The sequence below is a fragment of the Stigmatopora argus genome, chromosome 1, assembly GCF_051989625.1.
Source record: "Stigmatopora argus isolate UIUO_Sarg chromosome 1, RoL_Sarg_1.0, whole genome shotgun sequence".
NCBI lineage: Eukaryota > Metazoa > Chordata > Actinopteri > Syngnathiformes > Syngnathidae > Stigmatopora > Stigmatopora argus.
The window spans coordinates 23,668,961-23,692,906 of record NC_135387.1 but is presented as its reverse complement, the minus strand read 5'-3'; the positions used below and the strand labels follow the sequence as shown (position 1 = coordinate 23,692,906).

Here is a 23,946-nt window from a genome sequence, read left to right as displayed (position 1 = left end):
TGATGCGGCGGGCCAGATTTGGCCCCCAGGCCGCCACTTTGACACATGTGGTGTAGATTCTACACTGTAGAATCTTACATATTTGTTTCCTTGAAGTTCTGAATACACAATCGACTCTTTTCTGATTTGATAATGTACCCGAGATACACATTAAAACTGTTAGTGTGCCTTTCTTTTCAGCCTGAATTCTGGGGTCTCAGTAACGACCTTGCTGGTTGTAGACAATGCGACTGTGACTTTGGAGGAGCCGTCAATAATAGGTAATCCTTGTTATGCTATGTCCAATAGTTTCCTCAAATAGTGTTGAGAATAATCTGGTTCCTGGTTGAGAGCATGCTGTGTGGGATCTATGTGTGGCATATATATATATATATATATATATATATATATATATATATATATATATATATATATATATATATATATATATATATATATATATATATATATATATAGTTAGATTTTATGACTTTTGGTTGTTGGCATTTCCCTACTTGTTTTTATTGAAGGTGCATGATGGAGAATGGACAGTGTGAATGCAGGAGTCATCTAATTGGTCGACAGTGCTCTGAAGTGCAGCCTGGCTATTTCTGCGCCCCGCTGGACTTCTACAAATACGAAGCCGAAGGAGCCACAGGACACTCACCCATCGACGCCGCTCTACCTGTGAGTAATTGTTTCCCAATTTCGATTCCCACTCACTTGTGTCCTTTGCGAATCCACATGATTTCTATACGGCTTCTTCGAATTGGATCAGCAACCCTCTTGAAACATGCAAATCTCGTAGTCAAAAGATGATTCAACCTTGTGATAGGATCACTGTGTGGCTCAGAGCAAATTTAAATTCTTGCATGATGTTATGACTACAACAGATCATTTGTTTTGACTCTAACAAAGTTGCTATTGCTAAGATTGACAATTCCAACAGAAAACACTCGGGGTAACCATGAATGAATTTCAATTGAAACATAGCCAATACAGACGTGAATTACAAAGAGTGAAGGGGCAAAATCATTGCAAAAAAGCAACCAATGCAAAATGAAGAACAAAAGAGGTCTGATCAATCCAATCATACATAACTAATTCCATATTTATTTTGTGGTTTCTACTGCCATGGCATTTATCCTACTCATGCATTTTGAAAGTAAAAACAAAGAAATTGAGTTGCTGAAAATTAAACTGTGAAAGCAGTTTTAAAAAAATATTTTACTTAAAAAATGACAATGTATACAAAACGGACAGACAATTCTCAGATTTATGCATGATGACGCTTAAAAGTTATGGAGAAAATAGTTAGATTCATGCAATTCCATTGTTTTGGATAGTTTTAAAAGTCTCAATTAATTACTCAACTTGTAATTAGAGTATCTTCTGATGTAAGTACTGTATCTTCCACTGCGCCTTTAATCTGATCTTTTCTTCCATTAAAACAGTCTGTTTCCGCTCCCCTCATTCATCCACCCTCACCACTCTTTCCACTTCCACGTTTAACCCTGTGGGCAAGCTGAGACAGACCCTTTTCTTCACACTCTCACAACATTCCCCGGAATGTGGCAATAGGCAAGTGCTGACTTCCAAATTGTCAAAGGGGCTGTATTGCAGGATACAAAATAGGAGGGGAAGTGCCTCTTGGCCTTATCTTCTGGCGGATGCTTGTAGGTAATCATCGCATGTTCTCAGTATATGAAGAACAATGCCGTGTTCACTTCATATAACAGTGGACTAAAAAAGATAATAGAGATGATTACTGATAGTATTTTTGTGTGTGTCGACTCTTTATGAACAATTGCACTCCGTGTTTTCCAGATATTGGGTTGTTGGCCGATTTACTTTCTGCTCAGAAACCTGCATAAAGTTCTAATTCGTAAAAGGTCTGGTTATAATTGAAATTATTTATACGCTTCTGAAACATTAGGGGTACCATTTTAGATAAGTAGAAATAGCACAATAGAATCCATTCTAGCATTTCAACATTCTTACGTCACTCTTGACAAAACATTTGTCAACATTCATTCCTTTTTTTCCCTTTTCCTTTTCCATACTGTTTATCCTCACAAGGCTTTAGGGGGGTGTAGCCTATCCCAGCGAACTATGGGCACCAGGTGGGGAGCACCCTGCATTGGTGGCCAGCCAATCGCAGGGCACAACGAGACCGACAACCAATCACGCTCACACTCATATGTAGGAGCAATTTAGAGTGTTAAACCAGCCTTCCCTGCATGTTTTTGGGATGTGGGAGGAAACCGGAGTACCCGGAGAAAACCCACGCGAGCCCCAGGAGAACATACAAATTCCACACAGTGAGGACCCACCTGGGATTGAACCTTCGACCTTAGTACTATCAGGCAGACGCGCTGGGCCGCCTCATTTGAAAACAGTTATTGGTAAAGCGAGTTTAAACAATGAGTTGAATCTTTTGAAGTGATGTTGAAATCATTTGTTACAGGAAAACTTTTGTCCTGCATCTCCCTTAGGGCAAAGTTCGACCTCAAGCAGAGACAGACTGCGTTCAACACCTCAGCAACCAGCTCAGAAGACACAGACGTCACCGGCGCATCGCCAACCCACAACAACACCGCGCGGCATTGAGACGAATTCGCCAGCTTCAGCAGACAGTATGAATAGGATTTAGAAGTCCCGCGGATATCTTTTTCACCTTTTTCTAATAGAGAGAGCTTCCTTTCAAAAAGCAACCCCAAAAATTCTCCATTCTCAATTTTTTCCTCCCAAACCTCTAATTTATTCCACTGGATTTTGAGGTATCAAATTTAGTTTTCCTTCTGTCCATTTTGGTGTGCAACCAAGGCTTCATATAGAATTGCATTTCAATGTGTTAAGGTAGGTATCAAAGAGAAATATTTCTTATAGTCACACGTATTTTTTCATTGCTTTAAATTCACACACAAAATAACATCTTCTACAGTATCCAACTTTTTATTGTTTAGAAATGTGTTTTAATCTTATTTAGTTATTGGCTATAAAGATGGAAAAGTTAAAATGGCATTTTCCTGTCTTTCCAAGCCGGATGTGAGGACTGTTTATAGAGAGCACACCCTAAGTCACACAGTAACCTGGACTGGACCTGGTTTTGCTCGTGTCAAAGACAGTGCCGGCCTGGTGTTTAATCTTGACAACATTCCACATGCCATGGAGTACGACATCATGATCCGATATGAACCTGAGGTTTGTGCATCAACAGCATCGCGTTTTCCTTTTTCGCAAAAGCCCCCTTTGAACTCAAATCTTTTATCTGCTCGTGCATTTGTGTGTGTGTTTAGTCCACAGAGGACTGGGAGGCCATAGTGAGTATAACATCTGTAAACCTGCCTTCTAGTCTCCGCTGCGGAAACCTTTTACCAACTGAGCAACTCTACACAGTCACCTTGCCGCACAGGAGCAGGTACCAAAAAATTCAAGCACTAGACTTTTAGTTACCGTATTTTTCAGACTAGTCAAATAATGCACAATGACGAGGTAAAAAGTACATATATACTATGTCACATCTTAGAGAGGGCAATATTTTATTTGATCAGAAACCAAGAACAAACATACTTTAAATTAAAAATAGTTGCATTGAGAAAATCAGGCTACAATTGTCAAACTTTTTGGGGGATAGCTATAGCCTTAAAACTGGCTTTCAGCAGTCAGTAAGAAAAAAAACATACATAAGTCGCATTTAAGTATTAGTAGTCGGAGTCCTGGCCAAACTATGAAAAAAAGTACGACTTATAGTCCAGGAAATATGGTAAATAGCTTGTTCTCTGTTGTTTTAGAACAATTATTCCCTAAAAATGTTCAAATGAAAATCAGTTCTGGAATTTGAAAACAAACTATGTCTATTTCTAGAATGGTTTAAATATTGTGTGCATTTTAGACATGCTACTTTCAAACAGGGAAAGGACATGCAAAAAGATGAAAATTATGTTCCACTAAAATTCGGTAACAGAAGCCAATATGCTAAAGTCGGGGAGTTCAAAACTCGCAGAGTATGTTGATACTTTACTTACGGAAGGAAATACCGGAAAATCATTTCATTCTTGTCTTTTCTATTTGGTGTTTCCATGGTGAAATCAACAGATTTCTAGCCCCTTTTTCCAGATACTGTATATTCGTTCAATCGTGAAAAAATATGATCGGTATGTTTACAGTCAGTTTAACCCAATAATCAACTTTTCTCGGGTTGTGTGTAAGTGTACTTACTGCCTGTATGCTTTGTGAGACTCAGGAAGCGTGAATCTGTCAATGTGTGCTCAAATTACTCAAGCAAGTCTTGATGTGGCTTTGTGTAGTCTTAAATCTCAGAGACCAATTGCATCATGGCATTGTTGTCCCTCAAACCTGCCCTAGCCTGCGGCACTCTATCAGTCAGGTATTTGTATTATTACCTCACTGTATCCTGTACTCCATTTACTATTGACACTTGGATAGCAGGGCAAACATACCAATGCAAGTCGGCCGTAGTGATATGACAGGGTAGCAACAGCTTTGTTTGAAGAAGTTAAAGAAAAAAACTCAAACAGAGACAACAAAGACAATGGATTGCCTGATAGAGAATTGGCACATTAAAACTCAGTGTGGTGAATGCTAACTTGTTGAAAATTTTGAAACAGCCTTTCACAAACGGAATTCATCTGAACCTAATAAGAGAGAAGCCCCTGCTTGGATCGAAATGTTGCAGTGGACCATAGCTTTCCTTCCGTTTTTCATTGTGTTTGGTCCAACAGTCAGGACAAATTAGCACTGTGACTTCAGACACACAAAGAGAGTGCAATAAAGCTTACCTCAGTGAAGAGAATGGGCATGCAAATGGGCTACGTTTGTTAGGCTTTAACCAGTCAGACGTGAATAAAAATGACAGCCAAACTAATTGACGTTTGTTTTCCATGGTCTCTGAGACCCTTTTTTTTTCAATGACCAATGACTAGAGCCCTAAATTCATTCATTCATTTTCTGAACCGCTTAGCCACACAAGGAACGTGGGGGGTGCTGGAGCCTACATAAATGTGCACACATTGGCCCACACCCTGATACATTTTTTTTCCAGAAGAAAAGCTGTTTGGGGAGGCCAACTTCCTCTGTTCTTGTCTTCCAGATACGTTCAGATGCCGAGACCCTTTTGTTTTGAGCCTAACAATCATTACGTGGTCGCCATCCGTTTCCAGCGTCATGGAGTTGCACACAGGCATCTCACTGCCTTTATTCTCATTGATTCGGTGAGTACAGAATTTTGTGTTACTGTTTTTAGGTTTATTTCCCACCTTGTTTTACAAATCATTTTTATGTGGAGTAGAAGAATAAACGTGGAATCAACAAATTCATTACATGGAGCTGAGAATACGCAAAAATCAATATGAAAACGTACTTCACAACACCAAGATGATCCCCAAATACACTTTACCTTTACAGTTACATCTGTTATATTCTTGTTACGCCCTTGTGGCCACACTTTTTTGGCACATTTGTATTATTACTCACCAACATTCACCTTACAAATATTTAGCATATCGAAATATTTTTTTATGATAATTCAAACAATTTTCAATTCTGTAAGTCTAAAATTTAAACAGCTTTGTGATGTGTGTAAGAAACGATAGAATGATCTTCACCGCATGCTTGTTTGTTGGCAAGAACTGCTTCAATTAAATCAACGGCCATTTTTCCTTTGTTTCTCTCCAACAGTTGGTTCTGATCCCCAAATACACGGAACTTCCTGGTTTCCAAGCCAATGAGATTGAAGGAGAGCTGCGACGTGAGGAGATGATTCGCTACATGTGTTTGGATTCCTTTTTAATCACGCCAATGCCCGCCTTGGCCGATGTCTGCTCCAGGCTCATATGCAGTATTTCGGCAATCCTTCATGACGGCGCACTGCGTGAGTGTACTAAACAACCACACATTTGCTTTTCCTATGCTGTACAATTAGTACTATGTAAGAGGGAATTGAGGATCTGCTGTGTTCCATCTAGCCTGCCAGTGTGATCCTCAAGGCTCCCTCTCGAGCGAGTGTGACAGGGTTGGAGGTCAGTGCCGCTGTAAACCCAATGTGATGGGACAACGCTGTGACCAGTGTGCTCCAGGAACCTATGGCTTTGGAGCCAATGGTTGTACTGGTTAGTAACGACATCGGGGTTACATTTACCTCAACTCATACATCTTGTGCAAGGTTTTCTCCAAAAGGGGAAGGAGAAGCTGGAAAATAAAAGGGCCTTAAAGAAATCCACTACTTTACACAATTTGAGTAGCATTTGCAGTTATTATAGGATGAAATTTGAATTTTTTAATTTCCCGAATACAGGATGAATAAAGTTTTCTAATCTAATGTACACCAGGGGTGTCAAATATGCAGCCAGAAGTGGGCTTGTTCTGCTTGATGGGTACTTTGTAGCTCATTCATACGTACATAATTAAATGCTTTTATTTTTTTGACAAGGCTGCCACAAAACCAGATGTTTGTGAGTTCTGTGATCACTACTGCACTTTTCTCAATTTCCGATTCACAATCACATTCGTTCATTCACCCCTTGCCGTCAAAACGGCGCCTTGAATGGCAGCCAATAGGAAGTCACCTGGAAATGCCCCAAAATTAGCAAGAACCAACAAACGAACAAGAAGCATGCCGGAAATTCCCTCAAAATGAATAGGAAATGATCCAAAATTTACCTGGAAATGATCTGTATGTACCTTAAAATGGAAGTGGAAAAAAAGCAAATGGCCCAAAATTACGCACGTTCAGTCAAAATGGTTTGGACGTCTAGCATCGTCAATGGCGGCAAGTAAATTAACTCTTTGGCCCACAAATAAAATGGTCCGGCCCACATGAGATCTAGTTGGCATTAATGAGGCCCGTGAACCAAACTGAGTTTGACGCCCCTGATGGAGAGTAAACATTGTTCAAAACCTCTCTTTTATTTTCTTTTAGCCTGCGACTGCCATTCCGAGGGTTCACTGAGTCACCAATGTGACCCTGTTACTGGCCAGTGCCAGTGCCGTGATGGCGCCACTGGGCGCCAGTGCTCCGACTGCCAAGCCGGTCAGTGGGGTTTCCCGAGCTGCAGCCCCTGTCAGTGCAACGGCCACGCAGACAGCTGCGACTCCCAGTCTGGCGCGTGTACAGAATGCCGAGATTACACGGCCGGCCTTTTCTGCGAGCGGTAAGCAACATTTTACCAATGTTGCTGGGGATGCCACAGCAAAATGATTAGGTTCGATCAATAATAACTCACAACAACGGTTTGGCTTAGGTGTCAGGATGGATTCTTCGGAAACCCTACGCTTGGCTCAGGGGAACACTGTCGCCCCTGCTCATGTCCTGGTAGTCCCGGTTCGGATCACTTCAACGGACACTCCTGCCAAGCTGACCAATCGTCCAACGTAATTATATGTAACTGCAGAGAAGGTTACGCTGGTAAGATACCAAATCGATCTGGAAAGAACTGATACATTTTTGTTATACAAAAATCCATTGATCGACATTTGCTTTATCTCATTAATAATCCTGCATGAACCTAGTACACTGAATAAGAAAACATGTTTTGCCATTAGGTGACTGCAAATAGCTTACAATCACAGTGGATTAATTAACATGCACTTTGGTTTGCAAAGTTATAACAGTGATTCAGTAAGGCATAATTTGGACCCAATCTGCCCAACATTTACATTGGTGACCTAATAAGAATTAGGGTTTGGAAACCTTGAGGAAAACAATGTTGATAGTGCCTGGATTCTAAGTAATGCTTCATTTCTTTTTCTGACTTTTATACATCTAGTGTGACTGAGGCATACAAATGTCTCCCACATCACAAACACTTCATATTCAAATAAATTAGAAGTCCGTCAAGTAGTTTCTAGAGCAACAGGTGTTGCTTGGACCTCCAATTGTCATTTAAACTAAAGGAAAAAATGGACCTATTTATAAAATACAATAACTCAATTCAAAGGTGAAAAGCTCCCTTTTCAATCTGAAAATGCTCTTTGAAATATTACTGCAATGGTCTGTTTGTATTGACCATAAGCCAAAACATGTCCAAAGTACTACAAAAGTATCATTGAGTTGTCTTAGAACATGTTATCTTTTCCAACCCAGGGCCTCGCTGTGATCAGTGTGCTCCCGGTTTCTACGGCAATCCAGAACAAATTGGCGGACAGTGCCTTCCATGCGAATGCAGTGGCAACATCGACACTCAAGACCCCGAGTCCTGCGACCCGAGGACAGGTCAATGCCTCAAGTGCCTGTACTACACGGACGGTCCGTCTTGTGCTCAATGTCAACAGGGATACTATGGCAGTGCTTTGACCCAAAACTGTAAACGTGAGTTAATTTTAAATGCTACAAAAATGTATACGTGGTTACGTACGGTATTTAAGTTATTCTGCAATGTGATTCTGGTTTTAGGCTGCACCTGTGTGACTGCTGGTACCGTCCAGTCAGCATGCTCTGACGGACACTGTGACTGTGATCGCCAGAATGGTGCTTGCTTATGCAAGGAGAACATTATTGGCTCTAATTGCGACCAGTGTGCTCCTGACCATTGGAATTTTGGTCAGGAGCTAGGCTGTGAGCCCTGCAACTGCCAATCACAACATTCACTGGGAACTCACTGCAATATGGTGCATGCACATGACAATCACAACATGAATGATGTGTTTAATGGAAGTTTAATGTTCTCCTGACAACCAGGTTGTTTTTTTTGTCCTTCACAGTTCAGTGGCCAGTGCCATTGCCGCCCAGGCTTCGGAGGAAAACATTGCACAGAGTGTGAGCAGCTTCACTGGGGAGATCCGGAGGTACAATGTCAAGGTAACAAGTCAATTATTAAGGCCATTTTCTGTATTTTTAACCTATCTTACTGATTTTTTGGGGTAATGGTGCTTGTGTACTTTTGCACTCAGAGTTTCCCTTAGCCTTTTTTTTCTTCATGTTTCATGTTCCACATTAATTTCTCTTCCTTGCTTGTCTTGTTGTTCGTTTCAGAGTGTAACTGCCATCCTCAGGGCTCAGAGGTGGTACAGTGTGACCGGACCACCGGAGCATGCCAGTGCAAGGAAGGCGCGGCAGGGAAGCGCTGTGACGAATGTGCACGGGGCTTCACTGGTGTTTTTCCTGAGTGCGTGCAGTGTCACGCCTGCTTCCAGTTGTGGGACGACATTGTGTGTCAGCTGAAGCGGGATCTGGATCACATTCAGCACACAGCCAGCAAGATCGTAGAGAGTGGAGTCACGCCGGGACTGGGAGATGCTCGTATTAGAGAGCTGGAGGAGAAGCTGAAGCAGGTTCAGGATCTCCTTGGTAATGAAGACAGTGAAAGAATCCACCAACTGCTTGGACAGAGCATTGATGATCTCAGGTGAAAATATTCAGTATAGTCCAAAGTCATTACATAAAGAGTGGGATTAGTTAGTTGGTCACCTAACACATACAAAACCAATTCATCTTTTTTTTGTCCATCTGAAAAATCCAAAACAGTTACTTTCATGGAAAAACATGCAGAATCAATGTAATTCAGTCATATTTCTACTTGGTTGCTGAGCAAGTGCAGTTGAAATTGGTGCGGTTCATGAAATGTAAAAACAAGCTTTAGTTGGGACTAAATCTGTGAATGAGTCTGAAGGCTTCCATTCCGGATGTACCCTGCCTTTCTTCCAATGTCAGCTTAATCCAGGACATTTACACAAAGTCCAGACTTCTACTAGTTGAAGTGAATGTTTTTAACAGATGCAAAATTGTAAAGTGGTATCCTACATTCAGATTTTCACTGCTACTGTAGATATATACATATGTATGTGGCATCTGGTCATTAGTCTTTACATTTCAGGGCGGAGATTGCGTTGACCGACGGACGTTTGATGGGCGTCGCTCGAGAGCTCAACACAACAGCCGAAGATGACGATGCACTGGGACAGACGCTAACCGAGATGGAGAGACAGTTGATGGACATCAACGCCACAGTGGCTTCTAAACAGCAGCAAATAGAAGACTACCTAACTTCAGGATTTGCAGGTATCACATTCAAATTAAAGACAGTCAAAGTACAGTTTTCTGTGTCCAATGACCATTTCACATTAAAAACATACCATAATGTGCGACTCACTTGCGGTGTGGCAGATCAGTTCAAAAAGGTGAAGAAGTACTATCAGGAATCGTCAGAGGCAGAGCAGAAATGCAACGCCTCGGTGTCAGGTCCCTTCAGTCCTGTGGAACAGTCCAAGCAAATGCGTTCCCTCACTGAAGACCTGCTGAATTCTACTCAAGACAAGTTCTTCCATGACATGGCAGCTCAGAACAAATCTTTGAAGGAACTGCAGGACAAAGCCCATATGCTGGACCAAGAAGTCCACCACCTCAGTGACAGGGTAGGTTCATTGTGAATGGAAGCAAAACCGTTTTGGAGATGACATTTCAATCCCTATAAACACTTACAGGTGTGTGGGGGTCACAGTAATGCCAGTGCTAACGGCAGCTGCGAAGACAGTCCGTGTGGTGGCCCTGGTTGCCGCGACAACCAGGGCAACCATGTATGCGGAGGGGATGAATGTGACGGGGCGGCGAGCGCTACATTAGCCGCGTTAAACCTCGCCAAGAATGCCACTAACACCTTGGATGCTGCTAACGAGGAACTGCACAACGTGGCCAAGAAGGTACCGGACGTCACCCGTATCCCTCCATTTTGTTTTTCGCGTCTTTACATCTCTTTGTGCAGCTCCAGGAAATAGCATCTTTGAGCCAAGATGTGAAGAATCAGGCTTTGAACACCCTGACAAAAGCGCAGAAGAACAAAGACAACTTTGAAAACTCAAACAAGAAGCTCAAAGAGTTCATCAAGAAGATCAAAGATTTCCTTACTGGTATGTCAATTTTACGAGCAAGTGCACTGTCCTGCTAATGCTAACGCTGCCAATTGTGCTAAAGGCAGTTTTTTTCTATGAAGTTTATGTTTGGATATTCTGGGTGTCATATCTAGAGGAGGGAGCAGATCCAGAGAGCATCGAGAAGGTGGCCCTGCAGGTTTTGTCTATTACACTGCCGGTCAACAAGACCACGGTGGATAAAATGATCATGCAAATAAGGGACAGCCTTTCCAACCTCACCAACGTCGATGAGATCATCAACAATACCTCACAGCATATTAATGAAGCCAAACACCTTGTGGAAAAAGCTAATGAAGCAAAGTAAGTACACTAATATGCTATTTCCATTAACTGAAAGAAGAAGTCCACACATGCAGCACCGCAAAAAAACTCATGATTGTTGTGTAGAAGTCGAGCTGAGACCGTGAAGGATGCAGCCAATGCGACAAAGATGGCGTTGGATCTCTCTGAGAAGGCCATCGAAAAAGCAAAAAACGCCCTGAAGGAGACTTCTGACAATCTGGATGGTACCAGGAATGCCACTTCTGAGGTAAAGTGCTGCCTTCCCATAGCGATGCTCTTTCTTCTGGGCGTTCGGCATGACATTTTTTTTTTACGGGATTTCTCTCCAGGTTGATGACAGGTTAACGCAGTTAGAGAACAAGCAAATGGAGGTCATGATGCGCCTAAACAACCTCTCTGCAGAAATTGAGGCTCTGAGAAACAAAACCGAGCAGAACAGAGAAATGGCAAAAGAGGCTAAAGCTTTGGCGGACAACGCCTCACTCCAAACGTCATCGTTGGATGAGGTAGGAATGGCTGCCAGGGAGGGATATATTTGTGTGGGTTTCACTTTTGTTTTTTATTTCCAAAGCAATTTAGGATGTTTCCATGAATGTGCATGGTTTTGCCCATTGAGTCATTGGTTCTTTTCTGGTTGTAGAGCCTCAACGACACAGAGAGGCGCTACCGCGAGCTGCAGGAAAAGGTGGATTCTCTTGGCGGCGGCACTCAAGGCCTGGATTCTATCAACCAGAAGGCTAAGGAGATCAAGGGAGAGGCGGAAGAGCTTCTCAACAAAGCCAACAAGGGCATGGAGCAGCTGAAGAGTCAGTGCAATACACGTACTTTACACGTACCGTATTTTCCGAACTGTAAGGCACACCTTCAATGAATGGCCTATCTAGAATTCTCTCATCTCATCTCTCAGCTGTAATAGTAGCAGTAGTAGTAGCAGTAGGGTATTGTTTTATACATCCACTAGATGAAGCTGTAATAGTAGTAGTAGTAGTAGTAGTAGGGTATTGTTTTATACAGCCACTAGATGGAGCTGTAATAGTAGTAGTAGTAGTGTTTAGGAGTTCTGTTATACATCAATTAGATGAAGCTGCGCTAAAGGGAAATTTCATACAATGATTAACCAATATTGATACATATTTTAGGCGCATCGGATTGTAAACCGCCCTTTTGAGAAAATTTAAGTTTTTTAGTTGTGCCTGATAGTGCGGAAAATACGGCAATAGCCAGGAGATATCGATGGTGTCATAACACAGTTATATTAAGTCAGTCTTGTGTCAAATAGGATTGTAACACCTTCATGCTGTTTTCAACAGTTTAGATTGATAATAGGGGGCCATTAAAAGTATTGCTTTGTGGAAATCTGACAAAACAAATGAAGAAGAGTCCACGTTTATTTTTTTCAAGTGCGCTTAGGCTCCATTTCCAGTGTTGTAACTCCACAATGTTTTGGGTTCGGCAGAGCTGGAGAAGAAGTTCAAGAACAACGAGGAGCGGATGCAGCAGCAGCGCATGGAACTGGACGAGCTGAAGGAAAACGCCACTTCGGTGCGGGACGTCATCCGAGACCAAGTACAGAAGTACGGTAGCTGTTCATGAGGGTGTCGCCATTCCCAATTTGACTTGAGCTGCTTGAGCCAGAGCAGAGTCGCCATTACTGCGGTAGTGTTGCTTTGACTCCTCTTCCATGTGACTTGTTAAGAAATGTCCATGTACTGTATCACGCCGAGGCACGCGATTGCGTGCGCTCTTTGCGTTTTAAGCTATCAAAACAAAAGGATGACCAGTGGGAAGGATTTGTTTGTTTGATTTATCATGATTATGAAAATATCGACCAGTGTATAGGATCCTTGTATGTTAAAATCTTCAATATTTTTACCACAATATGACATTCTTATTGTATGTGCTATTAACAAAATCACATTCCTGTAAAGGAAGCAAAGTGGACCTAATTGATTTTGTTGTTAATTATATATTGTACGTTTATTTTTATTGCAAAAGAACCTCTTGATTAAACAATTATATGACAAAATACTGTATGGGGAAAAACGTATTTGATTGACAGGTTGGGAAATTAAGAATAGTTTCTCATTGAAAAACACTCACGGGTAGAGAATCAAAGGATTCGTGTATTGTCCAAACTCTGTACTTTCTGACTCATGTCCCCCCTGTCAAGTTGAGTGTGACCGCCTGTAGTTGTTGGACCAGCAAAGACAATCGTGTAGCTCCATCTTCTTTCTCCCTCAAAGCCTCGGTCAACCTCTGCAGGGCACTGCCTTGTTGTGCTGATGCGAGCAGACAAATCAACTGTGTCAAAACAAGCCACGTGAAAACAACCCAAAAAAATCACATAATAAAAGATGCTTTCTCACCCAGGAAGTAGAAAATGAGTGCTACTGTGATTAGGAGCAGCGTGATGATGGCGCAGGCCATAGCGTGGCCTCGAGAGGAGCTGCAAGACAACATGTCCTGGAGATGACTTTGCCGTTGACCTGCTCTGCTGACACTGCTCATGTGCTGTCCTTGCAGCGTTCCATTCACTGAAGGTGTGTAAGCTGGGCGAGGGGGCTTTGTTCCTGTGATAAACTCTTGTTAGCCCATATTAATGCATACATTAAGGCAGGGGTGAACGTACGTTCATTCGGTACACGGTCGATTGGTCGCCGGGCTTTTGGTCGCCGATCTTTTGGTCACCGGTCTTTTGGTCGCCCGGAAGGTAAGTGATAATTACCATTTAAATCGTTCCTCAAATTCCCTAAATACAAACTGCGAATTACTATTTAGTCATACTTAATGCCCTAGTAATTATTAGACTAAAGAAAAGCTCCAAATTTCCCGGACTTTTATAGTTTTTTGTTGGAGAACTTGTTAAGACCCTGACGGACGTACCTTCCTAAGGGGACAACTCATGTACATACAAACTTATACACTCACACGTCGGCTCAGTGAAACTGCTCATGGCCATTGTTGGCTTTTATTGATGCGCAGACCGTGTTGTTTTACCTTGTTTTGTCGCCGGTCTTTTGGTCGTCGGTCTTTTGGTCGCCGGTCTTTTGGTTGCCCGTTGTCGCGGTCGGGGCGACCAAAAGACCACGACCAAAAGACCGCGACCAAAAGACCGGCGACCCAAAGACGGTGACCAAAAGACCGGCGACCAAAAGACCGACGACCAATCGACCGCATACGGTTCATTCAAAGTTCGTAATAGTAAGCGCACTCGATTACAGAAATCACAAAATTCTAGTTTTATAGCGCCTGTCTCCCCCCCCCCCCCCCCCCCCCCCAAAATTCAATATTTACAGTATGAATGAGCGACAAAGTCAGATAGAACACCCGCGCGGGTTGGATGTTTGACACCACTGCATTAGGGTCATTCTGACATTGGAGGATATTCATGGGAAAATAAACATTCCCTTTTTTCAGATTTCTTGCTACATGTTTATCAAAAATCGGCGTTAACCTATTGAAAGCTTAATTAGACTGGCGCAATGGTAAAAATTGGAATTACACCACATGTTTGATGTTTACAATGTTTATTATTAATGATAGTGTCGGGGTTGCAAATATGTACTTATGTTAGTTACCCTTTTGCCAGGAGTAGAAGCTAGCAGTTTGTCTAGGACTAATTTATATAAATAAGTACAAATTTGGAAGAAAAAAAATCTCATTCTGATTGCATTCGATAGAGCGAGACATTGAATCAAGGCATTTTCATGAAATATGGTAAATTGAAATTTCTATGTATAATAGTTCAACTCTTAATTCAATTAAGAGCGTGTACCTTTGTGGTTTTGTTCAGGGTGTGTACGGTGAAGGTCATTGATGGAATCCACAGAATGGAGCTCAATCTCAGTGAGGTCTTTGTCGTTGACCCTGTAGATCTGCGGGCTCGTTTGGGAGGGAGTTATTGACATTTTGCCTCCCCCTGCAGGGAAAATTCACGTGGTTTCTTCATTGGCAATAATGCAAAATAGTTAAGTTTTTAATACCAATGTAAACAAGTGCTTCTAAAAGAGCAGAGACTGGATTTAGAAAACTAATCATTTCATTTAATTTGGGGGGTTTACAAATAATAAATATCACTGTCAAGTCAGAAAAACTTCCCAAGTCAGATTTAAGTCATGCATGAAGTCTTTCATGCCATTATAAAATTATTTAATTATATAATATCTTATTATTTCTTATAGGGCAAGAAAGTTAAGTCGGCATAACAATAATATGGCATGGTTAAACGGTTCTGAGGTGTCTTAATAATATATCTGTGACAGTATTGTATCAAAAGACAGAGTGCTGAGGTAAAACAAGGGAAAAACTATTAATTGTTATTCCACTAAAATGAATTAATCTGAATACTTTGGTAAAGGGCCACATACAACGGACTTGGGAGAGAAATGCGTATGTTTATCTTTCTTTAGGCATTACTAATGAGTTAAAATACATCCAAATAAGTTCAAAATATTTAAAAAGGCACCCAAACAACTGTTTTCACTTGCCTCTCTATAATGAGTAAAATACTTTTTGTCCGGTCTAGTACTGTGTTTGCTTGTCTTGTTCAGGTACGTGAATGCATGCCAAGTGTCATAGTGAGCAAAGTAGTCAACGACCTCCCAACCTGGTCAAGAGCTTCTTCAGGGCAAATCCAGACAGATCCAAGTTCTGAACGAAGAAGACCGCTGCCCGGTTTGTTGATTATGTGACATCCCGGTAATGTTTCTTCCTGGGGGATCAAAGCAGCTGTTTCGTGACAGAGCCTGTGAGAGAGCTACATTATACATTTGAATGAGAGAGAGAGCAAGAGAGAGTAAGAGAGAGAGAAGCCTTACCCAAAATAGCAGAAGATACGTGGTGATATTATTAGGTAGGCAGGCGAGTGGGTGAAGGGTGCTCGTTTGACACACACGAACGCACTCTGCAATATCCATCACGTCTGTCTGCCCATCCATCCATGCGCCTCATTCATTCATCCATCCATCCACTCATCCGCCCATTCATCCAGTCATTCATCCATCCATTCACACAGACATCCAGTCACAAACCCCTTCATCGATCTATCAAAGCAACTCCATCCATCCTTGCACCTCATTCATTCATTTTCCATCCACCCATTCATCGAGTCATCGAGTCATTCATTCATCCATCCAGACATCCAGACACCCAGTCATTCATTTGTCCAACCATCCACCCAGTCATTCGTCCATCCATCCAGACATTCACCCTTTCATTCGTTCATCCATCTACCACTCATGCACCCATTCATCCAGTCATTCTACCATTCATCCATCCTGACACCCAGACACACCCATTCATCCATCTATCCATCAATGCAACTCCATCCATCTACTCATCCACCCATTCATCCAGTCATTCATCCATCCATCCATTCATCCCAACACCCAGACAGACGCCCATTCATCCATCCACCCACTCAGCCATTCATTCATCCAGTCATCCACCCACTCAGACTCCCAGTCACACACCCATTCATCCATCATTCCATGTACCTCATTCATTCATACATTCATCCATCCATGTACCTCATCCATCCATCCACTCATCAACCCATTCATCCAGTCATTCATTCATCCATCCATCCATTCACACAGACACCCAGTCACTCACCCTTGCATCTATCTATCAATGCAACTCCATCCATCCCTGCAGCTTATTCTTTGATTCTCCCGTCCATCCACCCATTCATCCAGTCATCAAGTCATTCATTCATTCACCCAGTCATTCATTCATCCATCCATACATCCAGCTATCCATCCACACATTCACCCTTTCATTCATTAATCAATCCATCCACTCATGCACCCATTCACCCATCAATTCATTGATTCATTCGACCATGCCCATGATCAATTCCTCCATGTTCCACCTACAACTAGTACGAATGTATAAGTGTATATATAATACTACGTACTATTCCCGTCTATCCAAACGTTTGTCAACTACATTTCCCAGAGGGCATTTCGCACGGGTCGCCCAGGAAAGCCGAAACTCCACCACGCGAGTCCGAGGTCCAAATACAAAAGAGTTGAGCAACACACATCCATCACAGGCAGCTGTCTAGCCATCCAAACCCTGAGCGAGAGCGTGACACGGCACACTCTCCGGCGGGACATTAGCGGTCGACATGTGGACTCGCTTGTCGGTCGTGGCCGGGCCTCGGCAGCGGGCGACGGCGACGGTGACGATGACTGCGGCGTGTGCGCTCGGAGCCTCGCATAGGCGAGACGCTTCATCAAGGGCAGAAGTGAGTAAAAACACCGTCGACAGCATCGGCTCATTTCATCCCAATCGCTCTGCGATGCCGTTAATAGTACTTTCTTATTCTTTCGCATTTGTTTGCATGCAAATGTTACTCATCTCATCTCATTTTCTGAACCGCTTTATCCTCATTACGGTCGCGGGGGGTGCTGGAGCCTATCCCAGGCGGGGGATACCCTGTATCGTTGGCCAGCCGATCGCAGGGCACATGGACAACCATGCACACTTACACCCATATCTAGGGACAATTTAGAGTGCATCCAATCAGCCTACCATGCATGTTTTTAGAATGTGGGAGGAAACCGGAGTACCCGGAGGAAACCCACGCAGGCCCGGGCAGATCATGCAAACTCCACACAGGTGGACGTGACATGGATTTGAACCCAGGACCCCAGAGCTGTGAGGCCAACGCGCTAAACATTCGCCCCATCTGGCCGTCGCAAATGTTACTCATTCCAATATTTGCAGAAGCCCTAATACTACTACAGTTTTACATTTGAGCACTATATTTGAGTATATGTTTGTTCATCTTGGTCTCTGTCTGTCACGTGAATCCATTCAGCACATGAGATCACTTCTCACAAATTGTGATAAGACAAGCAATACATAACACTGCCCCACATTTCACGTTGTTTTAATCACTGCTTTTCATTTGGAACCAAATCAAATGGGGGTAGTAAAAGGGAATCACGGGGCCTGTAAAGTAGTCACAAATTCTCCTTAAGTAAGAGTAGCGTTACATCAAAATAATCACGTGCAAGTAAAATTAATCAGTATTTCAAGTAAAATATTCAGCAAAGAGAATACTTGATTTAGAATGCTAATGTTTAAGTGCTATTGACGGTGCCAGATGTACATTTTGATCAAAATGTTCATGGAATTTGGATGCAAATATATTTACAATAACTAATACTAAACGATTATGATGCTTTTGTGCTGATGGGGGTGAAAAATGATTTTTTTCCCCCTGGGAGACTGTGACCAATGGTGTGTTCACGCAGATATAATGAACATCTGTGCCCGTTAGTAACCACGTGCATTTGTTTCAAAAGCAAACGACAAATATCGCATCAGCACTTTAACCCCATCTCCATTGTCCAATGTTCACGAGGCTTTTCGCTGTCATTCATTCAACCCGCATTTTCAACGGTAAATTGGTGCTAATCATTAATCATTAGTTCAAATATCTCCACGTTTATCTCACTTTATCTAAGTTTGAAGTTTTATAGTGATAAATCCTGAACAAACACTTTATTTAAAAGACAAGCGCACTTTGGACTTTTGTTTTAAAATCAGAAGAGGGAAAAAAATCAGCTACTGAATATTAACAAAGTGCAAACCCTAAGCCTGTTTCACAAAGATAACCTTGATATTTTTTCTCCCCTTTTCAAGGTCAATTGTTAACCTTTCCGGACATTTGGTTTGTGGTGTGTTTCGGTGTCCATTTTAAAGTGATCCCTGAATTGATATGTTTGAGCTGCTTTAGTGTCTTGCATGGATGTAACCTCCTGCACATCTTTTTCTTTCCTGCAGGCCACCTCGAAGAAGACGCCCTTGTTTGATTTCCACAAGGCACATGGAGGAAAGATGGTAGAGTTTGCGGGCTGGAGTATGCCCGTGCAGTACAAAGACAGTCACGTCAGCTCTCACATGCACACCAGAGAACACTGTGCCATCTTCGACGTCAGTCACATGCTGCAGGTGAGATTGCGAGGGAATTTGTCTTAATGCGTTTTCCTTATTCTTTTGCTTTGTTTTCTTCAGACCAAAGTTCACGGCAAAGACAGGATCAAGTTCATGGAGTCTCTAGTGGTGGCGGATATTTCCGAACTCAAAGACAACCAGGTGAAGTCAACACATGCATGAACTTTTCATACCTGTCAACCTCTGCCGATAACTGCCCTTATAAATGATTATGATTCCCCTTACAAACCCCCCAAAAACCTTACAAACACTGTACGAGTCGTACAGTGTTTGTAAGGTTTTTTGGAGGTTTGTAAGGGGAATCATAATCATTTATAAGGGCAGTTATCGGCAGAGGTTGACAGGTATGGCTTTTTATTAAAAAAACAAAACAAAAACAGTTCAAGTTCAAGTTTTTCTATTGTTCAGTGGTACCTCGACATATGAGTGGCCCGACATACGAGCAATTCGAGATACGAGTAAAATTTCGGGCAACTATGTATCTTGATATACGAGACAAATTTTGATATACGAGCAGACAGCGGACGCGAGAGGCTGCTCATAAGAACATCATGGGCACTGTCTCTCTCTCCCCGCAACTCGCTCGTGTCATGTCTCTGGTCGCAACTCCCTCTTTGTAATGTCTCTGCGAGCACTGGGCGGAGCGTTGCATTTTTTCAGTGTTTTTTTTCCCCGTTAGTCAATGCTTATGGCGTATATACTACTTCTCGTTGGCAAGTGGTCGTGCGTTATCCTATTGTGAGGACATTTGTGTGCATCATTTTGGGAATATTTTGAAGGGAATACAAACTCAAACAACCCTCTATATTGACTGAAAGTCAGTGTGGCGGCGGGGCAAAAAGAACCAACCCGCCCGGGAGAAGAAAGGTATCAAAATGTCAAACTAAATTAGAATTAAGTTTAGTGTTAGGTTCGATTAAACTTATTTTTTAGTGTGTCTCCATCGTAATCCAAGTTCATTTAAATTTGTTTATGTTATGTTACGAGCGTATTGCCGCAGAAAGCCCCCCTCTCCCTCCCTGCTCTCTGTCCGTCGTTCTCTCTCCCCCCTTCGAAATCCGTATAATTTTAGTACTATTAAACACATTTTAGTAATATTAAACCACTAGTTATGTGTTACTTTGTTAATAGATGGCGTATTAGAACAAATAAAACATTTTTTCCAATCCAATATCCGTTTTTTGGTGTTTTTTCAGAGGGTTGAAACAAATTAACTTGTTTTTAGTTCATTTCAATGGGAAATGTTCGTTTGAGTTACGAGAAAATCGACATACGAGCTCAGTGCCGGAACGAATTAAGCTCGTATCGCGAGGTACCACTGTATGCAAAGCTGTTTGTCCTTTTCATTTTCAGGGTACACTGTCGCTCTTTACCAATGACAAGGGAGGGATCATCGATGACCTCATTGTAACAAAAACAGATCAAGGTTACCTCTACGTAGTCTCCAACGCTGGCTGTGCAGACAAAGACTCTGCTCATATGAAGGTAAGTACGTCAACCGTGGCAAAATTGGATGATATGTTTTCATTTTAACCGGAAAATACTAACTTTCCGAACGGAACCTTTATTCCATTGGAATTCTATGCAAACACTCATTCATCTTTTTGCTTTATGTGTATCACGGGCAGACCAGACTGGCAGAGTTCAAGGCGTCAAGATCTGATGTGGATCTGGAATTCCTTGATGAAGCACTGATTGCACTGCAAGGTGAGAGAGATATTGAAAGGGATGTTGGTCCATTTTCATGTCGCTCCTGATTCTTGGTCATTCATTGCGTGTGTGGTCAGGACCGTCCATGTCCCAGGTGCTGCAACAGGGCATAAAGGAGGACCTCAGCAAACTGACCTTCATGACCTCTGCCCTGGCCACTGTCTTTGGCGTTCCTGGCTGCAGGATCACCCGATGTGGATACACTGGGGAGGATGGGGTCGAGGTAATTACTATACTCACTCATTTTTGCTCAAGTACCAACTCATCAATCCTTGGGGCAGCTAGTTTTGGCTTATTTACATCCGAAAAACAACTTGGGAAAAAAAACAAGTAACACACAGGAAATAATGAATGCCAAATACAGTAATAAATGAGAACAAATGATAATAAAACACCCAAAATATAAAGCATCACATTTTCAAAAACCAATGGGAAGAAATCTATACACTCCTTTTTCTCATTATTCAACAAACAGAAATAAGATGATTGTGAAGTTTGTCTTTGCAATAATATCTTCATTTGCTCAACAATTTGCATGAAATGTCTCAAGTCTTTCACTGTGTGCATGCCAGATCTCTGTTCCCAAGTCTAAAGTGGTGGAGCTGACCGAGAGGCTCCTGGCACACAGCGAGGTCAAGTTGGCTGGTTTGGGTGCCAGGGACAGCCTGCGACTGGAGGCGGGCCTTTGTCTCTATGGCAACGACATTGACGAGAGTACCACGCCCGTTGAGGCGTCTCTCGTTTGGACAATAGGTAAACTTTCGACCAAATGCTTGCCACTACGGGTCATATCCGGCCCGCGGGGTTGTTCTGCCTGACGGGTACTTTGTAGCATGTTCTCCCAGGGCCTGCGTGGGTTTTCTCCGGGTACTCCGTTTCCTCCCACATTCCAAAGGCATGTATGGTAGGCTGATTGGACTCTCTAAATTGCCCCTAGGTATGGGTGTGAGTGTGCATTGTTGTCCGTCTCCTTGTGCCCTGTGATCGGCTTGCCACCGATTCTGAGTGTCCCCCGGCTCTGGCCCGAAGTCAGCTGGGTTAGGCTCCAGCACCCCCTGCGCCCCTATTGAGGATAAAGCGGTTCAGAAAATGTGATGAGATGACATGAGAAAAATAAATGAGATGTAGTTGGCATGAAAGCTGCCCGGCAACCAAACTGAGTTTGACATCCCTGTCCTAGGTGTATCGTACATGGGATAACCGACTTTGTCATCCAAATAAGATTTGGATGACATTTTTCAAGGGAAGGAAGTGGTTATGTGGGAAAGTTTTGGTGTATTGTGCGTGTGTTGGAAAATATTCTTATATTCCCGGGCATGTTCATAACTGGAATATGACGTGCAGGAAAAAGACGTCGTCAAGCCAAGGACTTCCCGGGTGCCGACATCGTTGTCCCACAGATCAAGGCGAAGACCACCAGGAAGAGAATCGGCCTGGTGTCGACGGGGCCTCCCGTCAGACAGCACACACCCATACTCAGTCCTGATGGAAAGGTCATAGGTCAGAGAACAAATGTGCCATATCAGAAGTAAAACTTGATCGAAAAGATGGAGACTTTTCAACTTCACGTTTGGCTTGCAAATGATATATTTAATAATACTTGAATTAAATCAGAGCTCCCACTACTCAGATGCACAGATTAAGTTTGAATTCCTGTCATATAATTAACCAGTACTCATTTGAATCATATATGATGTTTTTATAGCCTTAAGCCATTTTGAGTATTTCCGACCTTTATTCTGTTCTCAGGCGAGGTGACCAGTGGCTGCCCTTCCCCTTGCCTGAAGAAAAATGTTGCCATGGGTTACGTGGACGTTGCTTTTGCAAAAAATGGGACGGCCATTCAGGTGGAGGTCAGGAAAAAAGCAGTGGACGCCGTCGTGAGCAAGATGCCTTTTGTCCAAACCAACTACTACTCTGTATAAGATCAACACTCCTAATTGAACTTCTCTTTTATGTCAACGCACATACATTCTACGATAGTTATCCCATATCTTCTGACCAATGAAAAGCATTTACCTCAGAATATTGTGAGTTTTCCTATATAAAACAAACCTCACACTTTCTTTCTTCTCATTTTTTTTTACTTTGTATAGCAAAAAAGGACAAATGGAATCATTTGGATTCAAGCTACTAATCTAAAGTGCTACCCCTAGCCAAGATAATTGACAAATAAGTTGAAGTGACAAAATGGTGAGGTACTAATGGAAGATTAAATCTCATTAGCATTTGTTAAACTTAGATACTCAATTTGAGGTGATAGCTCATTTTTTACTTTTAATCCAAATTACCTGCTCTTTTCCTAGCATTTTCTACCCCTTCTTTATTGTTTTCTTAAAAGCAAATGAGCCTAATATTTGTAAGACGTTTACAGGTGGTCACTTGAAATAAGATTTTTTTTAACATGTCAGTTTTGTACTATTTCTATATCAGTCAAAACACTGTCTATTGTACATGAGCAATGTATTTTTTTCAGAAATCATTGAGATGGAGCATGTTATTATATAAATGTTTGAATAGTAAAAGCCGTATACTGTGAAAATCATGTTTGAATGAGCTCAAATCAACTTGTATGCAGGCCAGATATCCAGTTATATTTTGATATGCGGTTATAATGAATATGAATATATGTACTATATCACATGCCACAGTAATATCTGACCAACTTTAGAATCTTGAGTGTTTTGTATACAGACCACGGAAGTGAATTATTGATGATGAATTGAATGATTATTTCAACATTTTTCAATTTTGTTGACCTGCAATCTGACTTGAAAACCTAACTTTAACATTTGAGACAATGTTTAAAGTGCAAAGACTTCTTTATTAAAGAAAATTAACTTTCCAATCATCAGCTTGCTTGTGTTATATACATAGGATTAATTACAACATCTCCTGGGGTTTCACTTGACAAGAAATATGTTGATTTAAGCACTGGACTGTTTGATTAAAACATCTAATGTACTTTGCAGACACAGATTATTATTTTTTATCCATGTTTTTGCATTTTCATAGGCACAAATCAGTATATGATCATAAATTATGCTTGAAAGATTGATCACATGTTTATTTATACAACTAAAATTGTTAAATTTGAGATAGAATAAATTGAATTGAATG

At 41.9% G+C, this 23,946-nt stretch overlaps 2 protein-coding genes and 1 long non-coding RNA gene across 4 annotated transcripts in view; 2 read left to right on the top strand and 1 right to left on the bottom strand.

Moving 5' to 3' along the window:
* lamb2l (laminin, beta 2-like) overlaps positions 1–13,176 on the top strand; it is a 34,493-nt gene extending 21,317 nt beyond the window's left edge. For both annotated transcript variants that reach the window (XM_077610091.1, XM_077610102.1), the window contains exons 13-35: positions 181–260; positions 510–666; positions 2,475–2,615; positions 3,022–3,183; positions 3,279–3,400; positions 5,093–5,213; positions 5,680–5,872; positions 5,967–6,110; positions 6,920–7,151; positions 7,242–7,405; positions 8,084–8,308; positions 8,393–8,607; positions 8,701–8,797; positions 8,972–9,344; positions 9,813–9,997; positions 10,103–10,350; positions 10,420–10,635; positions 10,698–10,842; positions 10,959–11,166; positions 11,254–11,395; positions 11,478–11,654; positions 11,789–11,954; positions 12,605–13,176. In XM_077610091.1, the coding sequence (XP_077466217.1) occupies positions 181–260; positions 510–666; positions 2,475–2,615; positions 3,022–3,183; positions 3,279–3,400; positions 5,093–5,213; positions 5,680–5,872; positions 5,967–6,110; positions 6,920–7,151; positions 7,242–7,405; positions 8,084–8,308; positions 8,393–8,607; positions 8,701–8,797; positions 8,972–9,344; positions 9,813–9,997; positions 10,103–10,350; positions 10,420–10,635; positions 10,698–10,842; positions 10,959–11,166; positions 11,254–11,395; positions 11,478–11,654; positions 11,789–11,954; positions 12,605–12,741 (4,050 nt within the window). In that variant the 3' untranslated portion in view covers positions 12,742–13,176. The remainder of the gene's footprint in view (positions 1–180; positions 261–509; positions 667–2,474; positions 2,616–3,021; positions 3,184–3,278; positions 3,401–5,092; positions 5,214–5,679; positions 5,873–5,966; positions 6,111–6,919; positions 7,152–7,241; positions 7,406–8,083; positions 8,309–8,392; positions 8,608–8,700; positions 8,798–8,971; positions 9,345–9,812; positions 9,998–10,102; positions 10,351–10,419; positions 10,636–10,697; positions 10,843–10,958; positions 11,167–11,253; positions 11,396–11,477; positions 11,655–11,788; positions 11,955–12,604) is intronic.
* Positions 12,425–16,715, bottom strand: LOC144082773 (uncharacterized). Its single transcript, XR_013303343.1, has 5 exons — positions 15,966–16,715; positions 15,755–15,859; positions 14,924–15,067; positions 13,515–13,718; positions 12,425–13,427 (listed from the first exon to the last, which is right to left on the bottom strand). It is a non-coding gene; the product is annotated as an uncharacterized LOC144082773 (long non-coding RNA).
* On the top strand, positions 16,698–23,677 carry amt (aminomethyltransferase). Its single transcript, XM_077610118.1, has 9 exons — positions 16,698–17,398; positions 18,946–19,113; positions 19,177–19,257; positions 20,470–20,601; positions 20,745–20,823; positions 20,904–21,049; positions 21,399–21,579; positions 22,171–22,326; positions 22,576–23,677. Exons 1-9 carry the CDS (start codon positions 17,279–17,281, stop codon positions 22,749–22,751), a joined length of 1,239 nt encoding a protein of 412 aa, XP_077466244.1. The 5' UTR covers positions 16,698–17,278; the 3' UTR covers positions 22,752–23,677.
* The last annotated feature ends 269 nt before the right edge of the window (positions 23,678–23,946 follow it).

Coding starts and splice junctions, on each gene's coding strand:
- amt (XM_077610118.1), top strand. CDS start 17,279: ATGTGGACTCGCTTGTCGGTCGTGGCCGGGCCTCGGCAGCGGGCGACG. Junction 17,399..18,945: donor ACGCTTCATCAAGGGCAGAA/GTGAGTAAAAAC, acceptor TCTTTCCTGCAG/GCCACCTCGAAGAAGACGCC. Junction 20,602..20,744: donor AAGACTCTGCTCATATGAAG/GTAAGTACGTCA, acceptor TATCACGGGCAG/ACCAGACTGGCAGAGTTCAA.